The following is a 21,176-nucleotide window of genomic DNA, read 5'->3' on the forward strand; positions in this document are numbered from 1 at the left end:
AGTTCAAACAGCAATCTACGCCAACCTCTCCTCTATGTAAAATCCCATTACAGATGCTTGAGTACTGATTGCAAAATGATTTGTTGTTAAACTAGAAAACAAACAAAAAATACTTGTATATAAATTTTAAACTTTTCAAAAGAGCAAAATTGGCACTAGAAGCTGCATAAAGAAAATGCAGAATAGCGAAATGTCTCACTTAACCCATCTCTGTGGGAAAGAGGCGGTTTTGGCATCCAAGCCGAAGCACAGCAGAATGAATCCCTCACCTCTTTTATGCTGTAACCTACTACTAGTTCCATCTGTTACCACTTACATTAGTCTTCCTTCTCCAGTGCAGCCAAACATTCAGGGTCAACCTTTGAAAGCTGGATTGCAAGTCTTTCTCCTTGTACCCATCCCATTGCAATTCAGTCCCCATTCCTTAGAGAGACCTGTACAGACAGAAAGGACTAAAGACGAAGACATCTTAGCCTTGACACTGCTTGAGGAGGCTGTGGTGCCACCATCACCAATACGAGGTCATTCGCTACCACAGGACCAACCCAGATCAGATGCAGACGCAGTAAGGCATTTCAGCTGCTGGCTTTAAACTAGCTGAAAGAACAAAAGACAGCAGAGCGGTCATAAACTTAGACTGACACGGACAGGCATTATCTGACACAGCATAAAGCCTGCCCGTACAAAGTAAAGCCATCACAATTTTTGGAAGAAATGTGAAACAAGAGTGAGCCAAGAAGTACGTCGCATCCTATGGTGTTGGCAGTTTAGATGCTTACATCTCTCTACCAGGAGACCTAAAGCTGGATTTTCTGCATTATCAAACCATTTGTTCAGGAGAGATGCGTTCAGGACGCTCACAGCATAACAACTATTAAGGAAAAACAGGGCTGTTCAGTAATTTAGTAATGGCCAGTAGTAGAAAAGAGAACTGTGCCAAGAAGCAAAAGTTTTCTAGGTATTCACTGCAATAGCTGAAAGAGAGTTTCCTTCTAATCGTGGTTCAGTTTCAAGTAGAAAGCTTGCTCTTCCCCAGAAGCAGGTTGAGAGCATAAACACTATGAGTTAGTTACACTGCTCAACCACTACTGCATTGCACTGAGATACCATCGTGATGAGCAACATGCTAGAAACAATTTTGGCATTGCTCCTTTTGTACCGCTCCCTGCTATCGTCAATAAAACAGTTGTGATGTACAGGGAAGGTGGTTATCCATCGGAGCTGGGTATGGCTGGCTAATCCTTGTGATGATCAGTGGATATCTGAGCAGTTATTTTTCCATTTTGAGTGAGCGTTTTCAAAGAATCTGGGGTGAAAAGCAACGGAAAAATCAACGTCAGCCTCGCCGGTGTTGTCACATCCATTGTTCTTCACAGACATCAAACAGAGATTAAGGAGAGAGTCTGAAACACAACACTGGCAGCATGATGGCAAAAAATGATTCCTACATAAACACATGTTCTTCTGCCCCTTATCATCTCACATTCACTTCTGGGAGCAAAAGCATTATTTAAAAAAATATTCTATGTTAGGGAACAGTCAATGCCTAAAGCTTGGCATAGCTTGGCTGTGGCAAATTCCACCAGTTCTCTACTACACGGAGCGTTATTTGTAACCAAGAAACAGATGATATCGCCCACATTGGGCAAGCTGCAAAGAAAGCTGCACTATGCTCACGCACCACCTCACTCATTGGTAACAAGAACAAACTCAAATTTTCAGGATTACTATTCACTTAATCTTCCAAGCTATGGGCATACAACACAAACAAAACAACTTTAATTTAAGAATCATCCAGTTTCTAATTAAACAGCCATAGGCAGCTGGCTGGATACATTTTAATCAGTTTCAATAACCTATTGATTGTATACTGAAGCTTAAAAATTAAAAGTAAAAAGATGACCGGGGAATTGTCCCATCTCAGAACAACAGTAGAACCCTCTGTAAATAACTCCTCTTTTAACCATCAGCTAAATGAACACTTCAGTACTGCAGTACAAAGTCTTCTGCAAAATTACTTTAACTAACAAGCAGAAATTTATCAGCTTCAGCCAAAATCAATGCTGAAATCAATTTGAACACTGGTTGTGTCTAAAGGGGCTCATTGGCAATTTAGGGAAATTACACCATGTAAATGCCTGTGCTTTAATTGAACAGTTTCATCAACTAGGCTGTGATTGCTGTCCATTCATTTATTTACTTTCACTGCAGCTACCATTCTGCAAAGGAATGGTTTTTGTCAGACTTGAAGGAGGTACTTTATCTTCATATGAGGCAAGCAAGTGATAGCCGGGGTCAAAAGAAACAAGTGAACAGCAATCACTGGTCAGTCTTGTTTAAACTGCAATGATAATATGCAGAAATTTGGTGGGGTATTTCTAACTTAGTCCAGCTATTATTGTTGTTCCAGTGCTTTTCAGTGTGACTGAAAACAAAACAAAACAACAGAAACAGAAAATGAATGTAATCTGGGAAAGGAAATAAAGGAAAACGCCTCCACAGTTGCAACACACGAATGCAGGGAGATGTGATTTTCAGACTTCACATGGCCACAGATTCGTTTTAATGCCAAACAAAACGTTGAACCTGCCTGTACTTCCTTTTTTCAGAGCTGCATCAAGCACCAGGCTGGGACAAGCAACGTGTATAAATGTAGTGAGAACCTCCCCTGGAAAGTACAACGCAAATGAAGCCGCATGGGTCGGCTGGCAGCGCTCCGGGCTGGGAACCCGCAGAGATGGGCTCGGTTCCTGCTTCTGTCGCTGCTTTGCTGCCTTGGGAAAATCGTTTCCCTCTCTGTCTCCATTTAACCTCTGCCATGTGCAGAGGATGACACTAGCTTCCTTTGCAAAAGGGCCAAAATAATCTGTGAATATAAGTGTTTTAAAGAGGGGCAAATTATTGTTATTGTATTGCATATTCATACAGAAAAACAGAAACGAATGAAGAGAGGAAAGCAACAGCTCTGCTTAGATTTAGACTGGCTTCCTGCAACATTTGAGGTGCATGATAGTTCCCGCCTCTGAAGAACAAACTGGGACTGTAGAGACCCTCTTGAGGGAGCTCCTTCATCACGGCACCAGTGTCCTGAACAGGGAGCAAACCTTGCTGAGCCAAAGCTCCTCAAGGCAATGATAAACTCCGGTTATTCCATCACCATTCCAGCAGAGCTAAATCACCTCCACCTCCCTTCCTCTCAAACACAGCTAAATCTCCTCCAGCTTCCTCACTCCAGAACTGACAACGCTTTTCCCTGTTAATGTTAGAGGATCTGCAATACACTCACAAAGCACAGTTTGCAGGCTGTCTTGCAAGAGATAGCAACTTTCCAGCTGTCTTCCCATGCGCTATGTTTAATGTGCTAATGGGGCACCCCAAGGTTGGTTGAGATAGAGAATAAAGAAACGGGCATATGCTGGAATGTACAACTCAACTGAACAGCAAAATTGCTCAAGTAAATTGCTCAAACAAATTAAGCTTCCACATTTATCCGTATTTTCCCTAGCTATACAATTCTTCTGGACGGTACATCATCAACAGCCACTTCTCTTCCAATTACTCAACTTAAAGGGAAGCAGTCTGGTTTAACAGCATTTCGCTAAGATGATAACCGATTCTCCCTTTTCTTCCCTCTCTCCCAGACACTAGGTAACTTCACAAATTAATTACGGCATCATTGGGACTTTATGTTTATTTCGGTATACAGAGCGTTACAGCTTGCTGCTGCTGAAGACTCCTCTAACAGAATCCAAAGATTTACAAACCATACAGAACACACATTTTAAAAAAATCCCAGGCACACAAAAGGCTATAACATCCCCTAGAGTTCCTTGAACATCTTACTTCTCATTAGCTAAAACTGCAAAGCAAAAACTAGAAAACATGAAATAAGAAAAAATAGGAAATAGTGACACTTTAGATATGCCATGTGAGAGAGACTTCACGGAGTAATTATTTGCCAGAGATAAATACCTCTACTTCATAATCCTTAGGTTCAAAATATACACAACTAAGGATTTAGGTCTAAATAATTTAATATATCTACTCCTGAGACTGGCTGGCAGAGCATATACATCACATTACAAACCAAAATGTTAACCTTCTTTCACTGAAGTAAAAAGGAGCGATCTTATCAAAACAGTCTCTCGGAGCTCTGTAGCCAAGGATGGAGCCACAAGATGCAGCACAGCAGTACATACTTTAAATGTACTTAAATTACAATAGATACACTAGTATATAAATGTGTTCTTCTGCTGTGAATCAGTCCGAACTGTACATTCTCCATCCTACCAGATTTATAAAATAGTTGATAAAAAATTAGAAAGTCTTTCGCAGAGCTGGAAGGTTGTACATCTACCAGTGTAACAGTCTTAGGGCCCTCTTGTCAGGAAAGGTGCAAATCTTCACAAAATAATGGCAGCTGAGAGTTTCCAAAAATTCATAGGATTGGACTTACATGGAAAGTGGAAATCCCAGTTAATGATGTAAACTACCTACAACAACCGGCAAATGGAAGATAAAGACACTAGGGTACTTTCAGTCTTTGTTACAGCAGATTTCATCACTTTTGACAATCTTTACTCAAGACAGGGTTCGCACTGCTCACTAGGCACCAGTGGAAGAATTCTTGCTTTCTGATTGTTTGTATATTCAAAGATACTTTTTGAACATACAATTTGGGATTATTTATATGTTCTCACATATTTTTGAAAATACAAGCAATCAGAAAGCAAGAATAATTAACTGTTTTTGCCGTATCTAACTCTATAATTGTTATCATTCCTTAATTAAGAAAATAGTGTATCAAAAGGTAGGGGAAAAATAGGAAGTCAAACAACTATAAAATCCCTTCTTTTTAGAACAGGAAAAACATTTAGATTCAGCAAGTTCTCACTAGAAATATTGCTATAAAGTATTGATTTTTTACCAGACTCAATTGACTGAAAAGTTGTTTGTATAGCAATATTGGCCAAGCCAATATACTGGAACAATTTTGCTACACACAGTAATCAAGTGTATTTCTAAAGTATAATTATACTGTCATAAAAATAAAGCTAAGATACCTCTTCTCCAAGCAATAAAACAGTTGCAGCTGTAAAGAACCCAAATAAATGAAATACATTTTCTAACTAAACATAGCGTCTTCCAAAGAGAACAAAACCACCTCCTCTCTCCCCCCTTAAGCCAAGGTTAGCATGAAAAGTGATCAATACTTCAATCTCAATAAACTATTTCAATAGTAGTTAATTCACGTGGAAAGAGAGGCTGAAAATTTTTGCTCAGCGACCTGCGACACGCTATCTTGTTTGCTGAATGCTGATAATATATCATTGCCATAATGGATATGACTTAGTATAAAGAGCTAGAAAGAAAGAAAAAAAGATACTATATAGACATGCTCATTCTTTAGATTCAGATCAATACTACACACAGCCTCTTCTGAAACAAACCCACAGCATGGAATGCTGGAAGAGGAAAATAGCCAAACGTTTGCAATTAATTTTATTTGACAAATGGTCATTGATTTACTGGAATAAAATATATGCAGGCTGCTATCCATGACTAGTGCAATCCAGCTACCTGTAAGTGTTCCATTTTGCAATTTCTTATTGGCTTGTGTTGCACAGATGCTCCTTTGGCGAGGGAGAACAGCTCCCCTTTACGAAGGGGTGATTGTCCCAAGGTGGGAAGTTCTGTGTGCTTTGTCCAAAGCACGTCACCACAGCATGGTAACTGTCAACTCCCTGCAACAACAGCAACCAGCAGCTCTCCAGGGATGAAAGAGTGAATTGGTTCAACTCTTCAATCCAACGCACCAAGAAGCAAATTCGGGAAGATCTGAGAGGAACACATAGCTTAGAAGCCAGTTTTGGGAGAAAACCATATTTCATATTTATATTCTGCTATTGTTTGCATTGCAAAGAAAGTCAAACTTCAGGAATGTATAAGACATCCACACATGAAAACATTCCCTGGAGCAGTGCAGAATGACACTTGCACTAGAGAAAATACTGTGAAGTCACTGCAACTGCTAATTTAAAATATAAATGCAATAAAAAGGAAAAAGAAAGGTAGAAATATTTCCCTGATACAGAAAAGGGCTTATGCTTTTACAGGTAAAATTTTTTACTTTCCCAAACTGCAGGCAAATGCAACAATCAACCACTTAACGAAGCAGATCACACCATCAGCTCACACAATGCAGCAAATCAACATAGAAGAAGTGCCAGAAGTGTTATGCATTCCCTCCTGTGCTATTATCCTCTGTGCCTTGAGTGTTCACATCTCTGTTCCTTCATCATTCCTGCAGACTCTTACTAAAGCAGCAGTCTTCACAAGAGAAAAACATTTTTGTAAAAATATTAAACAAAAAGCAGGCACATAACTATAGTACCCTCAGAAATACAAAAAGAAGTCAAAAGGTGCAAGTTTGGCTTTAGATAGCATTTTATCCAAATCTCCCATATGAATTTTATGAAATGTGAAATACATACTATGCACGTGGCAATATTGTAGAAGAATAAGACATTTTTGTACCGCCTTCTGCATCTAAAAGCACCGTCTCATGGTACGGACCATGCACACACAGCAGATGTGGAATAGAGCTGTTCCTTGTGAGCAGGGCAGACGCAAGTTGACAAACACATTAAGTTTACCAGATCCTCAGTGCAACAAGATTAGCAAAGCACACATTCACTTGCCTTGGTTTACATTCTTTAGACTTTGGCCACCGGCTACTATAAGACACAGGATGAAGGAGAGAGACTTTTGGTACGACCTGGTATGGCCATTCTTAGGCAGCTCGTGATTTTGCATTGCTAGCTCCTTATTTCAGCTACTTCTCTAAAGAAAATGACCCCAAATTGGGTATGACACATGGGGGTTCCCTCACTTTGTGGGATATCCCTTTTCCCTAACTGTGCCTCAAGTGCCTTCCACCGGGATCGGAGCACGTGGCCCGCCTTTGCGATGCTTCTCCCACCTCCATCCATTCCCGGAGCCTCCATCAGTACACAGGGAAGGGAAGCAGCTTTCTCTAAATCAGAAAACACCAAGGAGTCACTGACTGAGCTGTAAAGTTCAACACTCTCTCTTCTCAAATCTTTCTTATTATAAAGTAAGAAAAGAACACTGCTTCTGCAAGTTTCTTGGTCTAGGAATATCTTCCTACAAGAGAACGTCAATGAGATTTCTGAACTACATTCCATCTACGAGGCTAACCTGATTTCTGAAGAGTCCGTTCAAAGACTAGGTTTGTCCCTTTAAGGTTTTGGAAGCCCATTTTCATTAAACCTTCTGCAAGGAGACTGAAGCTAGTCGTTTTGCAATGTTGGCAGCCAATTAGAAACTAAACTAAATGCACCGTAGCTTTTAAAACATTTTAAAAAAATTGTTAATATCGAAGTTAAAATGTCTAAAGGTATAAACAAAATCATAATGGGATGCTGGGTTACTGTATATGGTAAATAGCTCTCTGGAGGAAACCTTTATTACTCCCTCAGGGCTTTCTTACAAAGTATGGATTTCTTAATTCCTAGTGGAATATTTTTCATACACCACTGCAGACTATTAAGTACCAGATATTACATTATGTAGTTTAAACTTTGCACTATGCATGAGAAAGACTTTCCTGTCGAGAAAACTATATCTGTGCTATTATAATCTTTACAATATTAAAATTAATACTGGCTGCAGGGTATAAGCTTCACTACCAAAATTTGGGGGAGTTTATCATTTAATATATTCATCAGCCTGTGTGGGAAGCTGCTCGTAAGGGAGGGAAATCACTGCAACGGTGAAAGGGGTATTTACTAATTTTGAATTGCTAGAGAAAGGCAGAGCAATGGTGTCATCACATCCCACTGGTGTCATTCTCAGTACTGGGCTAGCAAAGGGCGTGGTGAGCCAGCAAGAATAACGGCATTGCAAATACTGAAGGCAATTCATTATGCTTCAGGACATTTCCAGTTCCACTTGTGAACCATTAACTTGTTACCCAGGAGGGATTCAAAGCTAAGTATTAAAAAGATAATAAAAATGCACCAGCCCTCACGGCACCCAAAAGCAGATACCTTGTAAATATGTAAAGAGAATTCTTAAAAAGTTTATATTAAGAATTTCTTTTATAATCTTTTCTGCATAGCAGCAGTGGCCCACCTATATCTCACTACAAATATGAAGGGGAAAAACAAAAAAGAGCGCTGTTAAATTTTATTTTCAAAAATTTTAAGGGAAATTCAACACTCACTTGTAGACTGTGCCTCCATTGCCATGACCGAGGATGTCTCGATACCGTATGTCTTGTTCATTCATCTCCACAAGAAAGAAAGAAAAACAAAAGAGATGTCATGCTGTGGATGGAAATGTCAAGGAAAAGCAACTCTAGGCCATAAACAACAAGCAGTCTGGGTCATTTCAAGTTCAGCTGCAAGAACGAGAAGATCAATACAACATTTGCTGTCCAATTTATAAAAGACGATACCAAGGGACAAAGTGATGGAAAGTTTAATGACAATTTGTTTGCCTGGGTCATTTCATTAAAGTTTGATAAAAGGTGTCAAAATGGAATGATATAATATAGCTCAAGAGGGTCAGGTCACAGATACTGATAGGAAAAGGGTCTCCAGAATAGCACATAACCAAAGCCAAAGTTGGAGGTGAATGGAAACAATCCAACAGAAAACTGTCATCTTAAGTATGGCTAGAAAAGTTTATGATTTATTCTGGAATCAGCATAATTGACACTAATTGAGTGACAGTTTTGTCAGTAGGATTCCTTCATAGTGCTTCAGTTTTATACCTTTTAACTAAAGCAAATATTCTGAAAAAAAATAGTCTTGAATCACTATCCACTAAAAATCATTTTCCTTGAAATATACAACTAATTGCTTGCCTCAATCTTTCCACTTACTGGGACAACTCTCCACATATGACGATGTCTTCAGATATTTGAGCAGGAGCCTGATAACAAGCACTGTACATTGCAAATGCTGGAATTTGGGATCTTTCTGATATGGATTTTATAAAAGCTCACACCTTGCTGGCTGAGCAATTCAAATGTAAAACTACAGTTCAACCTTCTCCTGTACAAATACAGTTATACTGGTCTTCCAGCTAAACCACTTATTAAAAATTAAAAAAATCACTACAGACATTTTTGGAATGCACATGCATAATTGAAATTAAATATTTTAATGAGAATAAATTCTGGGCTGCACGCATTTCGCATTTGCTATTCCAAAAAGATTTCCTCCATTGTCTGATCATTGCAAGCAATAAATGTCTGGGCAAATCCCATTTTTAAGAGAGATTTTCCTAGGAATTTGTTACCAAATCATTAACTTGTTTCTATTAACTATTTATATTTGATGGGATATCAAGTTAAACATTTTACACGAGTTGGCATGGCTGCTTAAAGACTTTCTGTCATTTTTGTGTGTTAAAAGGCATCAAAAAACCCCTAATGATATGTCTGGTCTGCTATCACTGATGCGATTAGGGATCACTTAAGCACATCTGAGATAGCTTCAAATTAGCTGTTTCAACTACCACGAGCACCATGGTGAGAGCCACACAGACCTCGCCATAAGCTAACTATCTGTATTTATCCAACTTCTGAAATGGCTTTTAAAATTCAGTGGGGACATGTGCCCTTCAGTTACTAAGCCATGTTTAAGCATCCTCTTTCATATGATGTCGGTGAAGAGGAACTTTGCCCCTGGCTTCAACTGGAACAAGTAAGTGATGGTAACAAGCTTAAATGCCCTGAAGAGTCAATATTCGGCATGTCTTACCAACAGAAAATGGAATATTTAATTGAATTAAAGTAATTTCAATGTTTTAAGGACAGAAATTATGAACTCCAAAATTTGTGTTCTTTCCTTTCACTACCTGAATAAAAAGCATGCTTGTGTCTCACAGGAAATACTTTTCCTCTATGCATTTCTTCCAGTGAGTTCAAAATCTCCGAGAAAATTTGAAATACCTCAAAGCAGAAGTTGACTCTGCATTATTACCTATTTGTAGTTAAACCTTATCTTAAGAAGGTATGAAATGGCCCATTCAAGTATCAAGGTTTATGTGGAAAATGAAAATTTATTTTATTACTGAAAACTATCTTGCTTATTGCATCAGTCAGAAAATGCAAATAAAGAGGGGGGAAAAAGACACCTCATAAGGAACAATACTTCATGAATGGGTTTTAAAATATGTAATGAATCTATACTGGATCCCTTGCTCTAAACATAATTTCTCTCAGACTGCAGTACTCGTTAATTTAAAGCACATATTGTGTTTAAGGAGTTCTGCTCTCCTAAGCTGGAGAACTCTAATTCTCCAGTCTTTGAGGTAACAACAAACATCTCTCTCCTATATTCCCAGCAATGTTCTTATAAACAAAACTCTTAAGAGAAATCAAATGAATCCACAAAGCTATGAACATACTTGTATCTTCTTGGGGGGAAAAAAGAAGAATTTTTTTGTAGTTATACAAGTTATAAGCAACAAATTGAGCAGAACCAGAGACATAAAGCGCATTCTCTTTTCTCCTGCTTTTTGGTAAAAGGGGAGTATTTTCTTCAGACCATTCCCTAAAAGCCAGCGACAGGAGCAGTGCCGTACTGTGATGCTGCACCACTCGCACCCGCTGCCAGCCCAGCACCATTTCTTGTCTCTAGGCACAAAGAGCAACCAGAAACCCAGGGTGAAATAGGAAGACTGGGGTGGAGCAAGGATCTGCCAGCAACCGATAGAGAGATAAAGTGTGATTTACTGGCTCAAATAAAGATGCCAAAAACATAGGTGATTTATTTATTTTACTGGGAAAACTGGATTCTCAATCATAAAATGATAACATAATAACAATGAACTCGACAGTATGGACTGGAATATTAAACCTGCAAAACCAAGTTTGATTGGATGCCAATATTAACCGAATTAATGAAAGAGCAAAACAGACTTCAATTACGGATCAGCAAACAAAACATCCCTTGCTTATACCTGCTGTTTTTGAAAGAAATCAGTGTCTATCTCTTGTAAATCATTAAAAACAAAATGCTCAATTAATCCTTATTTTATATGTAGAGGCCTGACAGAGCCAAAGTCCTATAGCCATACCTTTGCTTTACGAATCGAAGCAATAATGGTTTCAGAAAGCAGTCACACTCTATGAGCAGACAATTGAAGAGATTTAGTAAATCCCACTTTATAGAGCAGAGACTAATCGGAAAACACAAGCCAGTCAAATGTTTCTTATGAACTGTTGACACTATATCAATGCTGAATCAATTGGTGGCATTTACTCTGAGTGACAGAAAAGAAATAAATATTTATATCACATCACCTATATCAATGAACCTAGGCAGAAAGCTATTTCTAACCTGTCAATATTTGATTATCTTGAAGAATCATGTCCCCTTCTTTTAATGATTAATATGAATTCCTTATTAAACCTAAATGGAAACTACTAGAGGAATATCATTATGAATGCTTGAAAGCATAAACTGCCAAAAATAATAAAAAATAATAACCCAACCCATATTTAAGTAATGATAAGTGTGACTTAATCCTCCAAAAGGAGGAAAAGCTAAAGTTACAACTAGAAACCTATTTCCAGTTATGGATCTGTGACGAAATTTTGCAGAACACAATGCAGCATAACAAAAAGCATTTTCTCTCGACAGAAAGCAGCGTAACTCCCATCAGAGCAGTGTGACTAAAAGGTAATATTAAAACTTATTTTTTATTTTCTTTTTTTTTTAATGGGTTTAAGTAACATTTTTAATATCATAGTAAGAGTTTTGGTTCCTTTGTATCTTTCTAAAATTCTACCTCGCAGGAAAGAAATCTGTAACAATCTATTGCAGGGCACACAAAATAGTAATTTCTATTACTTAGAACAAATGAAATGCCAAATACAGCTTATGGACTCAATCACAAAAAGATGGCTTTTACTCATGTTCAGTAATTCTACTTAAAAAAAATAATTCCTAATATTGGAGTAATTATCAACTTCATTTTCAAAGTTCAGAAGCATGCTGGTGGTACTTACATAATTTTAAGTTATCCAGAGAAATATGTTGTTTAGCTACCATTTTGAAACATTAACAAATCTACCTGGTAGGACTCTGTGACTATTAAACTATGTCTGCACGTAAGGAACGCTGACAAGCTTAAAAACACATTTCCAAGCTGTATTCAAAGGATTCAGTGCCAAATAGGCAAGGCTGCAATATGGCCTGTTCGACTCACATTTTCGAGGGGCACCCTCATCTATTAGACCACAATGTTACAGGTGATACTGAAGGACAAGCATGAAGACCTGCCTTTATCTTCTTGACACGCTCAACTACAACTACTTGATTCATGAAATGCCAATGAGGCTTGGAGAGGTCATTGTGTGAAGGCACTGAATACGCATCTGAGATAATTAAGATTTCAGCCTTCGAAACATGGAGGGGAAGTGAGCAGCAGTTAAGAAAATCAATAAGAGTCTTTTATTTGCAGTGACACAGATGTCTCAGTCAATAGAGCCTAATAGGCAAGCTTGATCGCAATGGACAGGTGCCTGCCTCCAAGGCTATCAAAGGGCTTTCACTATGACAAACATTAAAACATATTTATGTTGCTTCTGAAGAATCTGGGATTCTTTTAAGGTAGTTTAATTTAACGGTGTATATTTAATGTCATTACGCTACTGCAAGCCTGCCCATACGTTCAGCTCAAAATGGGTAAGAAATGCTCGCTCCGTTTGTCCAGGACATCCACTTTTCCATCAATTTCTACATTAAACCTTTCACTTCTGGGTGCCAGAATCTGAATGCTTGGAGCAGGAAGAGAAAGTAACAAGACAGTTTTCTACAACTTTGGGGTTTTTTTTGTTGTAGTTTGTTTTGGTTTTTTTTTTAAGAAGCTACAACATAAGGTGATTCCAAATATTACAGAGCAGTTCCTTGCAAGAATCTGCTAAATATTGAAGTATCTACTGCCCTACAAAAATACAAAGGTCATTCTAACCGAGCAGTTGACTTAGTTATTCAAAATTGATTAACTTTCTTCCCTGAAATTGTGGCAGCAGCGCAACATGTGTGAGGTACTTCAATCTATCTGGAGCTAAATCTGATTAGCACATTTTGAGAAATGGGAAGCAAATTGCTATGCCAATCAAAGTAAATCAGGACACATAACTCATTCATACCATGAAGGTTTTCATGGTCCCTCCAGTTCTGTATTAAAAGAACACATTACAACTAAATGAGCAGTAAGCATCTCTCCACCTATTTGTGGTATGCCAATCACTCCGGTATTGGGCAGTAACGAGATGTGCATGTAGCCAAGACTCGATTCAGTGCACCTACCTGGCCATTTGCAAGTATCTTCTTCAGCTCTGCAGAAGACTTCTTTAAGCTGAAAAAATAAGAGGCAATTATTTTTAACAACTGTGCCATTTCACTCTATAAAACGAAGTGAAACCATAAGAAACAACAAGCCATCAGGTTAAGTTCATGGTTACATATTCTGAATAGATTTCACTTTAGCAATGCTGACTGATGTTCAGTATAGCTACTCCTCAAACTGCAGACAGCAGAAATGGAGAAGCAATGAACATTTAAGAAAATCAATATATTTTTCACCTTTACAAACTAGCTTTTTTAGATACCTGACTATACTACCCTTTGAGATACAATCTATTATTTGTCAGTTCAGAAAAGAAAAAGAAAAAAAGATACCCTCGCACACCAGGTGTTTCAAAAAACAACAGGAAAATAAGGTTTATGTCTAGTTTTCAGGTGCCTTATCTTGTTTTAAAACCCCTTAAGGCATTATCCCTGAATAATTTCTATAAATCTGCAGCAGAAGGGTGTGCCATCGATGATGCCTCACTACCTCAACTGACCGCAGACTGGAGCATGGTGAGCAGGAGAACACAACTCCTGATTTAGGCATCTCGGGGACATGCCTAAATTGAGGGGGGTGAGGAAGATTGCCATCCATTCCGGGTCAACCTGCTGCTGCAGTCCCTGTGCTTTTTCAGGAGAAACTACTCCTGGGTCAGTAGTCTTACATTAGGCAAAATGACCCATGTAATTTTTTTCTAGTTAGAGAACTTTAAAAACTCACAACTATCAGCTTGGTGTGTTTTGCAGGTAAAACTATTAACGGCTTCAAACTACTTCCACCCACTCACAAAACACTGCTTCACCTCCTTTCCTGACAAACTCTGTTCCTTGTACGTTCAACACAACAAACTGCCTGGGTAGAAGTATGTCTGCAAAACTTAATCTCAAAGAGACATTCTGCTCTTACTGCTGAAGTTAAAAAAAAAAGTACAAAATAATATATTCTTGAAAGGCATGTGCACGTGTCTTGATCACAGATCATTATTAACAAGAACAGTGAAAACACAGATTTCATATTTGGTGGCTTTGTTCTTTAATAGGCCTCTTGTTCCCACGACTACTTTAAAGAAAAATTAAGTTTTCCAAGGAAACATAAGTTGATCTTGTCATCTTTCATGACTAACAATTTGTGAACATGAAACAAAGAGAGACTTTCAATTACTTCAAAAACAAAACTCATAGTGCAGAAGGTTTCGGAAAAGGAATGGCAATTAACCACCAAATAAGGTGACAAGAATCTTCTAGAAGCCTCATTTTCAATGCACTTTAAGAACAAGCTCAAAGTACAGGAAGTACTGAAAGCCAAAGCACAACAGCGACAGAAAGCAGCTTTATTTAGTTCAGTGGTATGATAGATTGGGAGGAGGACTGCAGTGCATAAAGACATTCAGATTTATTTTCTTTAAAGAGTCTTGGATAGGATCTTCACCATTGCAATACACAGCAAATCTTCCCCAAGGGATGGGGGCAAACTTTGCCAGAGGAGATTGACACAGGGTATTGGCTTTCTTTTTTTATCTCTACAATTAGCAAAGCCACTAAAGGGAGCGTCAGAACTGGTTTTGGTGGTACTTGAATGGGGCCACCCACTGTAGCACAACTCCAGCACTGCTGCCGCCCAGTGGGGTGGCATCCTCCTCGTCAACGGGTAACCACGTCACATCCCTCCCACCACGCAAAGACAAGGTTTGTGGGACAGTCCCACCACCGCAGCACTTTGCGGTGTCTGCCAGCACGGGTTATCGGCACTTCACTGACGGAACATGCTTAATGCGATATGATTGTGCCTTTGATCATGTCCGTCTGTGTCAATTTTTTTTTTTTTTCCAAAATGCTCTCGGAGAGAAAAGGGAGCAGCATGCTGATGCATGGATAAACGTAATATTATATGCTTATTAGAATAATAGAATAATTTAGGCTGAAAGGGACCTCCAGAGATTTCTATTCCCGTGTTTCAAATATGCTCTTATATGAAGAGGATGGAGCCAGACTTTTCTTATTTCCTTTTAAGAATACACAAGGTTTTTTGTGGGGTTTTGTTTGTTTTAACATCAGTATTGAGTACAACACCTTCCTGTAACAGTTCATGTAATAAAAGGGAGTTTATGCTCCAGTATTTAAAAGCAGATCTCTAGGAAAAAAGAGAAAGAGTTCTCTTTCATTTTAAGATCTTAATATGGGTTTTGAAATTAGGACTGGAATCTAAAAAGAAAGATGAGGGAGATGGCCTCCAAAACTTTGCTGAAACTGTATGAAACAGGGCACCTAAGCTGTTCAGATTTTTCAAAAATCTTAACCCCACAATAATAAACCTACTGAATTGAGTATAAAATTTTAAAATTAAAGAATCCTGGAATGAGATAAGCAACGAAGACCTGAACATGCAGACCTTGCCATAGACAGTAATTATTAGATCAACTAAAACAAATTAGCTCACCCATAAACAGTTTTTCAATGCTTTATAAAGGACAAAGCCATCTGAAATACCCAGCAAAGACTTATTTCTTTTGGCAGAAAATAATTCTCCTGAAGAACCAGCAGCACAAGTCTAACAAGATCCATGAATCAAGGTAATTTCCTCTTCCCCACTTCACTCCTGTGTGCCCAGTAGTCATATTGAAAAAGTTATTCAACATCAAGCTTATCGTTGGTAACTACCGCACACAAGGTTCCATTTTGTTTTAATAAAAGAAAAGAAAACAAAACAAAACATATGCTCCCGTTCTTGACTCTTACCTATTGCTTGGAAGGGAATCCGAGACTGCCGAACTGCTATTATTAGCAGACCCTGCTCGCGTATTTACCTGCAGGCAGGGAAAGAATCTTTATCAGTCGTTTGTGTTCAGAGGACACTATTCTAATTAACCTGTAATTTGCCATGAATTTCTCATTTCACTATGAAGGTTAATTAGCTTGTTGCTAGGCATGCCAATGGTTGAGGTCTTGCCTGTATGTAGGTTAGCAGGCTATATAATTCACGGTCTACAATATACTATCTTTACATCTTAAACGCTTAGTTAAATAATACAAAAGAAGAGATGATATGTCCACCATTTATTCTCATTTTAAAAACTAAACAATCATTTAATATAATCGTAGTCTTCTGCATTTCAAAAAGGGTATGATTACAGAAGCAATAAGCATACCTGAATAAATCAAGCAACCTAAAAGAATTTCATTGCAGTGCCTTCCACACTTAGATAAATTACTGAAATCAAATGAATATGGTGGGGTTTTTTAAACTCTTTGAAGTAGTAGCAGCCATTAGTTGATAAACTCAATATTAAAATTTAGGAACCTTATTAACAGAGGTTAAAAACAAAAAGAAAGGCAATTCCATTTTTAATAAAACTGTATATATAGATATCGCAGCCAACACCCAGCAGATGAATCCTTCTCCCACCCTCACAAAAAAAAAAAAATTAAAAAAAAAAAATCTGCTTGTCAGACCTCAAGAAAGTGCAGTTTTATTTGACATTTCAATAAGTGGAACACAGCATTACAAATCCATCTAACTTTACTGAAACAATTATTGAAATTCGTACCTTCAGGCCATGTATGTTCCGTTTCCCAGGAGGCTTGCAGGCTGAAACAGTAATTGACTAAATTGTAGAACACATCAGGGCCATTTACAAATTTGCTCAAAATGAATCTTTTAAAAAGAAATGAGGGTGACACCAAAATTAGCAGAGAGAAATGATTGAAAAGTGCCTCACAAGACCCAGAGTGGGAATTATGAACCAGGATTTTTAACTTGCAGGAGTGAGCATTTATAAATGCTAAGAGCTTTCTGACACCATGTAATATAAATTCTAATTTCTGCTTAAAACACATCAAAATCAAGAGAACCATTGGCTTAAATTATCAGATTCTTTTTGTAATTCAAATTAAAATCAATATCTTATGTCACTATATTTCACATGCTGTATTTTTTCTGGCATTTAACAGAAATATTTGCAAGATGTATTTTAAAGGAATCAGCTGCCACACATCATGAATTAGTCATTTTGTCAAATGCAGACAGTTTGTTTTAAATGTGGAAAAAACATGTCAGGGGCCACCGCGGTGAGTCTCAAGAAACCAAATACTGGATAAATGCAATACAAAATGCCACATTTTGGACACAGCTGTACAAATGTGGCATCGTATTATGATGTCTAGGTTTACAGAGGGACATGCTGCTTGAAGAGAAAGTATTTTCCTAAAGTCTCTCAAACTATATATTGCCTTGTTCTTCCATTCGGTGGATGTGCTTTTGTCAAATGTTAAAGCCACAAAGGCTTCTAGCTACATGTTACAGACAGTTCCCATTTTAAAACTACAGTGCCCTACAAATTGTATGTTAAAGGGCCTGTCACTTTTGATTGATTGTCTGAGGAGGGATGAATTTGATTTTTCTCTTTCTCTGATGCACATGCATTTCACTTCAATTTTTGACAGCAGGAAACAGAACTATTTATTAGTCAGAAGGACACAGATGATAGTTATTAAACACATCAGTTAGGGCCAGGCCACGTGCCTTTAAATGACATTAGAATGTGCATCTTAAAGAAGAAAAATATTATGATACTGTGGGCATTAAAAACAAAAAAACAACACAGAAAACAATAAACTATTCTAAAATACATATAAGCATATCATATTTTTTCCAATAGATTAAAATCAACATTTTGAACAAGATATTAAAAGAATAATATTTTTTATTATATATATTTGAATGGTATATTCACCTTGCATTCCACAGATGTATATAACATAGACAGGATATATATACGTGTGTGTGTGTGTATGCACACACTTTCTTGTTTGTGTATATGCATACAGAGGTTTATTTTCAGTATAAAAAAAGAACTCTGGCTCTTACTACCTAGACAGCAACAATGCATTTTTTTTAAAAATAGACAAAATACCATTTTTTCCCCTTAAAGACCTTTAAATTATCAAAGGAATACAGCACAGCCAAGGTAACACAGGATGGCACATGGACATTTACATATCCATGGCAGACTTTATGGAAGACACGAGTTTTCGGAAGCTGACTGGAAACAGCAACTGGGAGGCTTCCTGAGAAGTAAGAGAGGCAGAAAGGGAAAAGGACTCAAAGGAAGATTGGGCTTGCAAAGGAAGCTCTTAAAAAGGGAGAACCTTAAAGACAGAAAAGCTGCATGTTACTGATGGGGCTTTAAACTGCAGCATGTAGAGAGACACGGCCAAAAGGGCATGAAAGAAAAGCGCTTGCGCTAACAAAATTTGGGATGTTCATTAGAAAGGCAGAACTAGAACTTTAAATGCCAGAAGACAGAAAAAAAATGCAGGAAAGTGCATTTTGTTTGACATTGCAGAAAAGCAGCAGCAGAACTTAGAGGCAGTCTGGGTATGAAGGGAGCGCAGGGTAGCTTTAAAGCTCTAACCTAGAAAGAACAGATGTTTTAAGAAGGTGATTTGGAAAGATGAAACAGCAACTCAGCTCTGAAGCAATTCAGAGTAAGGGGCGAGCCACCTACAAGGGAATACCCAGCAGACACGTGCGTAGTTGAGCCAATGGTGAAAATGTGGAGATAATACATGGGGATCATATCCTCAGCAGCATGGAGATGAATTCTCAATCTGTACAGTCAAAGAAGATTATCCTTGGATGTAAAGGAAATAGAAAAAGGATAAAGCAGCAGGAGCAGGAATCTACTTGGCTGGTTCTTCAGGAATGACCCAAAAGGAGACTTAGTCTAAAAGACTCTTTATAACTCAAAATGTCCTCTTAAACACTCAGGCATGCCAGCACTAAGCACCTCCTCAAACTGTTTGCTTAAGGGGAAACATACCTAATTGCTTTTTATTTCCAAGAAGGGTTTCTCACCTATTAGGATCAGCCAGTACATCAGTTTCTCCAAGCCACCTGAAAGCCTGGCACTTTATTTCTTGCAAGTGGTGGTCAGCATTTTTAGACAGAGTGTATGTCAGTAATTAAATGGCCTTCTATAGAAAGAGGTTCAGGAGAAAGGCTGAGACCCTCGCATCTCAGCCTGGGAAGAGGCAAGGGGGCAGAACGCAGCTTCCCCCTTCATTGCTGTCCTTGCACTCGTCTCACGAGAACGCATCTCGACTGCTGACTGCTCTGGAGTCCTACAGCTCGAACATGTGGGAGTCCCTCCTCTCCATCAGATTCTGCTAGTCTGAGCCATTAAAAAAAAAAAAAATCTCCGTATTCCCCTTGAATTCAAATCTCTTTTCCATAGGAGCGTACTAAACTACCAGGAAATCCAGCCTCCTTTTGAGACCTTATTAGCATGTGTTTGAGAAGCATGTGTTGGTTAATTGCCCAATTCAAACTTCAGAGAGTTGTAAGTAATGGAAGTCTAGAATGTTTAATTGGGAAACTCATAGTATGATTATTTGTATAATATCAGTTAAGTGAGAAGAGTTTAATTTTTAATTATTTCAATTAATTTATTGCTGGGAGATTTACTTGGAGAATTTAAACCTTATCTGTTTCATCAATTAAGAATCAGAGATTCAAAGACTGGATAGTGAGAGCATCTGAATGAATCAGCGGGATTATGTAATGTATTAGTCTTTTTTTAACCACTACTGGAGTTCAGAGAGAACGGGGCACTCCCAAAAACCTAACTAGCTGCCTGCGGATTTTTGTTCAGGATGTAGATGACCTATTTTTTAATTGCCTCAGCCCACATAACTGATTACATCCTTCCCTATTCAGGAGAACTATTCAAGTACTAGTGATCATTTTGATACCACTTAGTGCCCAAATCTCAAATAAAATATGTCACGCATAGAGCTTCTGTGACAGACATGTTCCCATTTTGAAAATGAACAATGACAGTCACATTCCCCAAGTCCATTAGACTGATTAATGATATTAAAAGATCTTAACAAAACCCAATTTTCGTAAGTATCCAAAACTTAAGTTATTCATCTGCTTTGGTTTGAATACATGCAGAACCATCACCAATGAGTTTTTTAAATGTACATAAATATGTACTATGCAAACTGAATCTTGTTAGTCTAATTTACTCCAGTAAATTAGCTATTTTATATGCAATAAATGTAGTTTTCACTACACTCCCCACAATAATGAATTCTTCTATACAAATTAAGAGGTAAACATCATGTTATGTGCATTTAAACCTCCCGAAAACATAACTGTTGATGAAACAGTTTACTGATATCATCATTGTTGATTAGAATTTGTTAAGCATTACCTCTTGGATATATCTGCAGAGGCTCTATTAACTGTCCATTTACTTGCTGTTCCATTACTGTGGAGTAATACTGCAAAGAGATTAAAGAAAGAGATTACTCAGTAATGTATGAATAGTAGTAAGAGCACTTACAGATTGTTTAATTCAACGTATTTTTTTTTTAAATTGCCATAGTACATATCAGCCTTTAGAATGCTTTCTTACTGTTTGCAATGTTCACACAATAAAGTGGCACGGAGGACCGTAAGCAAGGGGCTGCGATGCCCAGCACAGCACCGACTCCAGCACAGGGATCTGTTACTGGCTCAGCTAAGCAAGCTTCAGGCCCACCTGAAACCTGGGAATGCTTCAGAAGAGTGAGCAAATGAAACATTTACAGCAAACACAGCAGTTGCCACACCTGGAGAAGCCAGGAAAACCAGTCAAATGTGGAAACAAAGAAACGCTGTAAATATAGTCAAAAACCGTGCAATTCGGAAAACTCCAAGGGAGAAAAGAATCTGGAAACTATCCAAGAATTTGCAATGATGAAGCACAGTCAGGGCAGTGGGAGCCACATCCC

The 21,176-nt window shown here is 38.1% G+C and overlaps 1 protein-coding gene across 3 annotated transcripts in view; it reads right to left on the reverse strand.

The window, feature by feature from the left end:
• Positions 1-21,176, reverse strand: part of MAP2K5 (mitogen-activated protein kinase kinase 5) — a 140,769-nt gene that overhangs the window by 102,448 nt on the left and 17,145 nt on the right. For 2 of the 3 annotated variants that reach the window (XM_075159716.1, XM_075159715.1), the window contains exons 4-8: positions 20,615-20,684; positions 16,943-16,983; positions 16,134-16,201; positions 13,356-13,404; positions 8,249-8,313 (exon numbers count right to left, since the gene is read on the reverse strand). In XM_075159716.1, coding sequence (XP_075015817.1) covers positions 8,249-8,313; positions 13,356-13,404; positions 16,134-16,201; positions 16,943-16,983; positions 20,615-20,684 — 293 coding nt within the window. Of the gene's footprint in view, positions 1-8,248; positions 8,314-11,115; positions 11,254-13,355; positions 13,405-16,133; positions 16,202-16,942; positions 16,984-20,614; positions 20,685-21,176 lie in introns of those variants that run through there. The other variant, XM_075159717.1, reaches the window with a different exon arrangement.

The sequence above is a fragment of the Calonectris borealis genome, chromosome 11, assembly GCF_964195595.1.
Source record: "Calonectris borealis chromosome 11, bCalBor7.hap1.2, whole genome shotgun sequence".
NCBI lineage: Eukaryota > Metazoa > Chordata > Aves > Procellariiformes > Procellariidae > Calonectris > Calonectris borealis.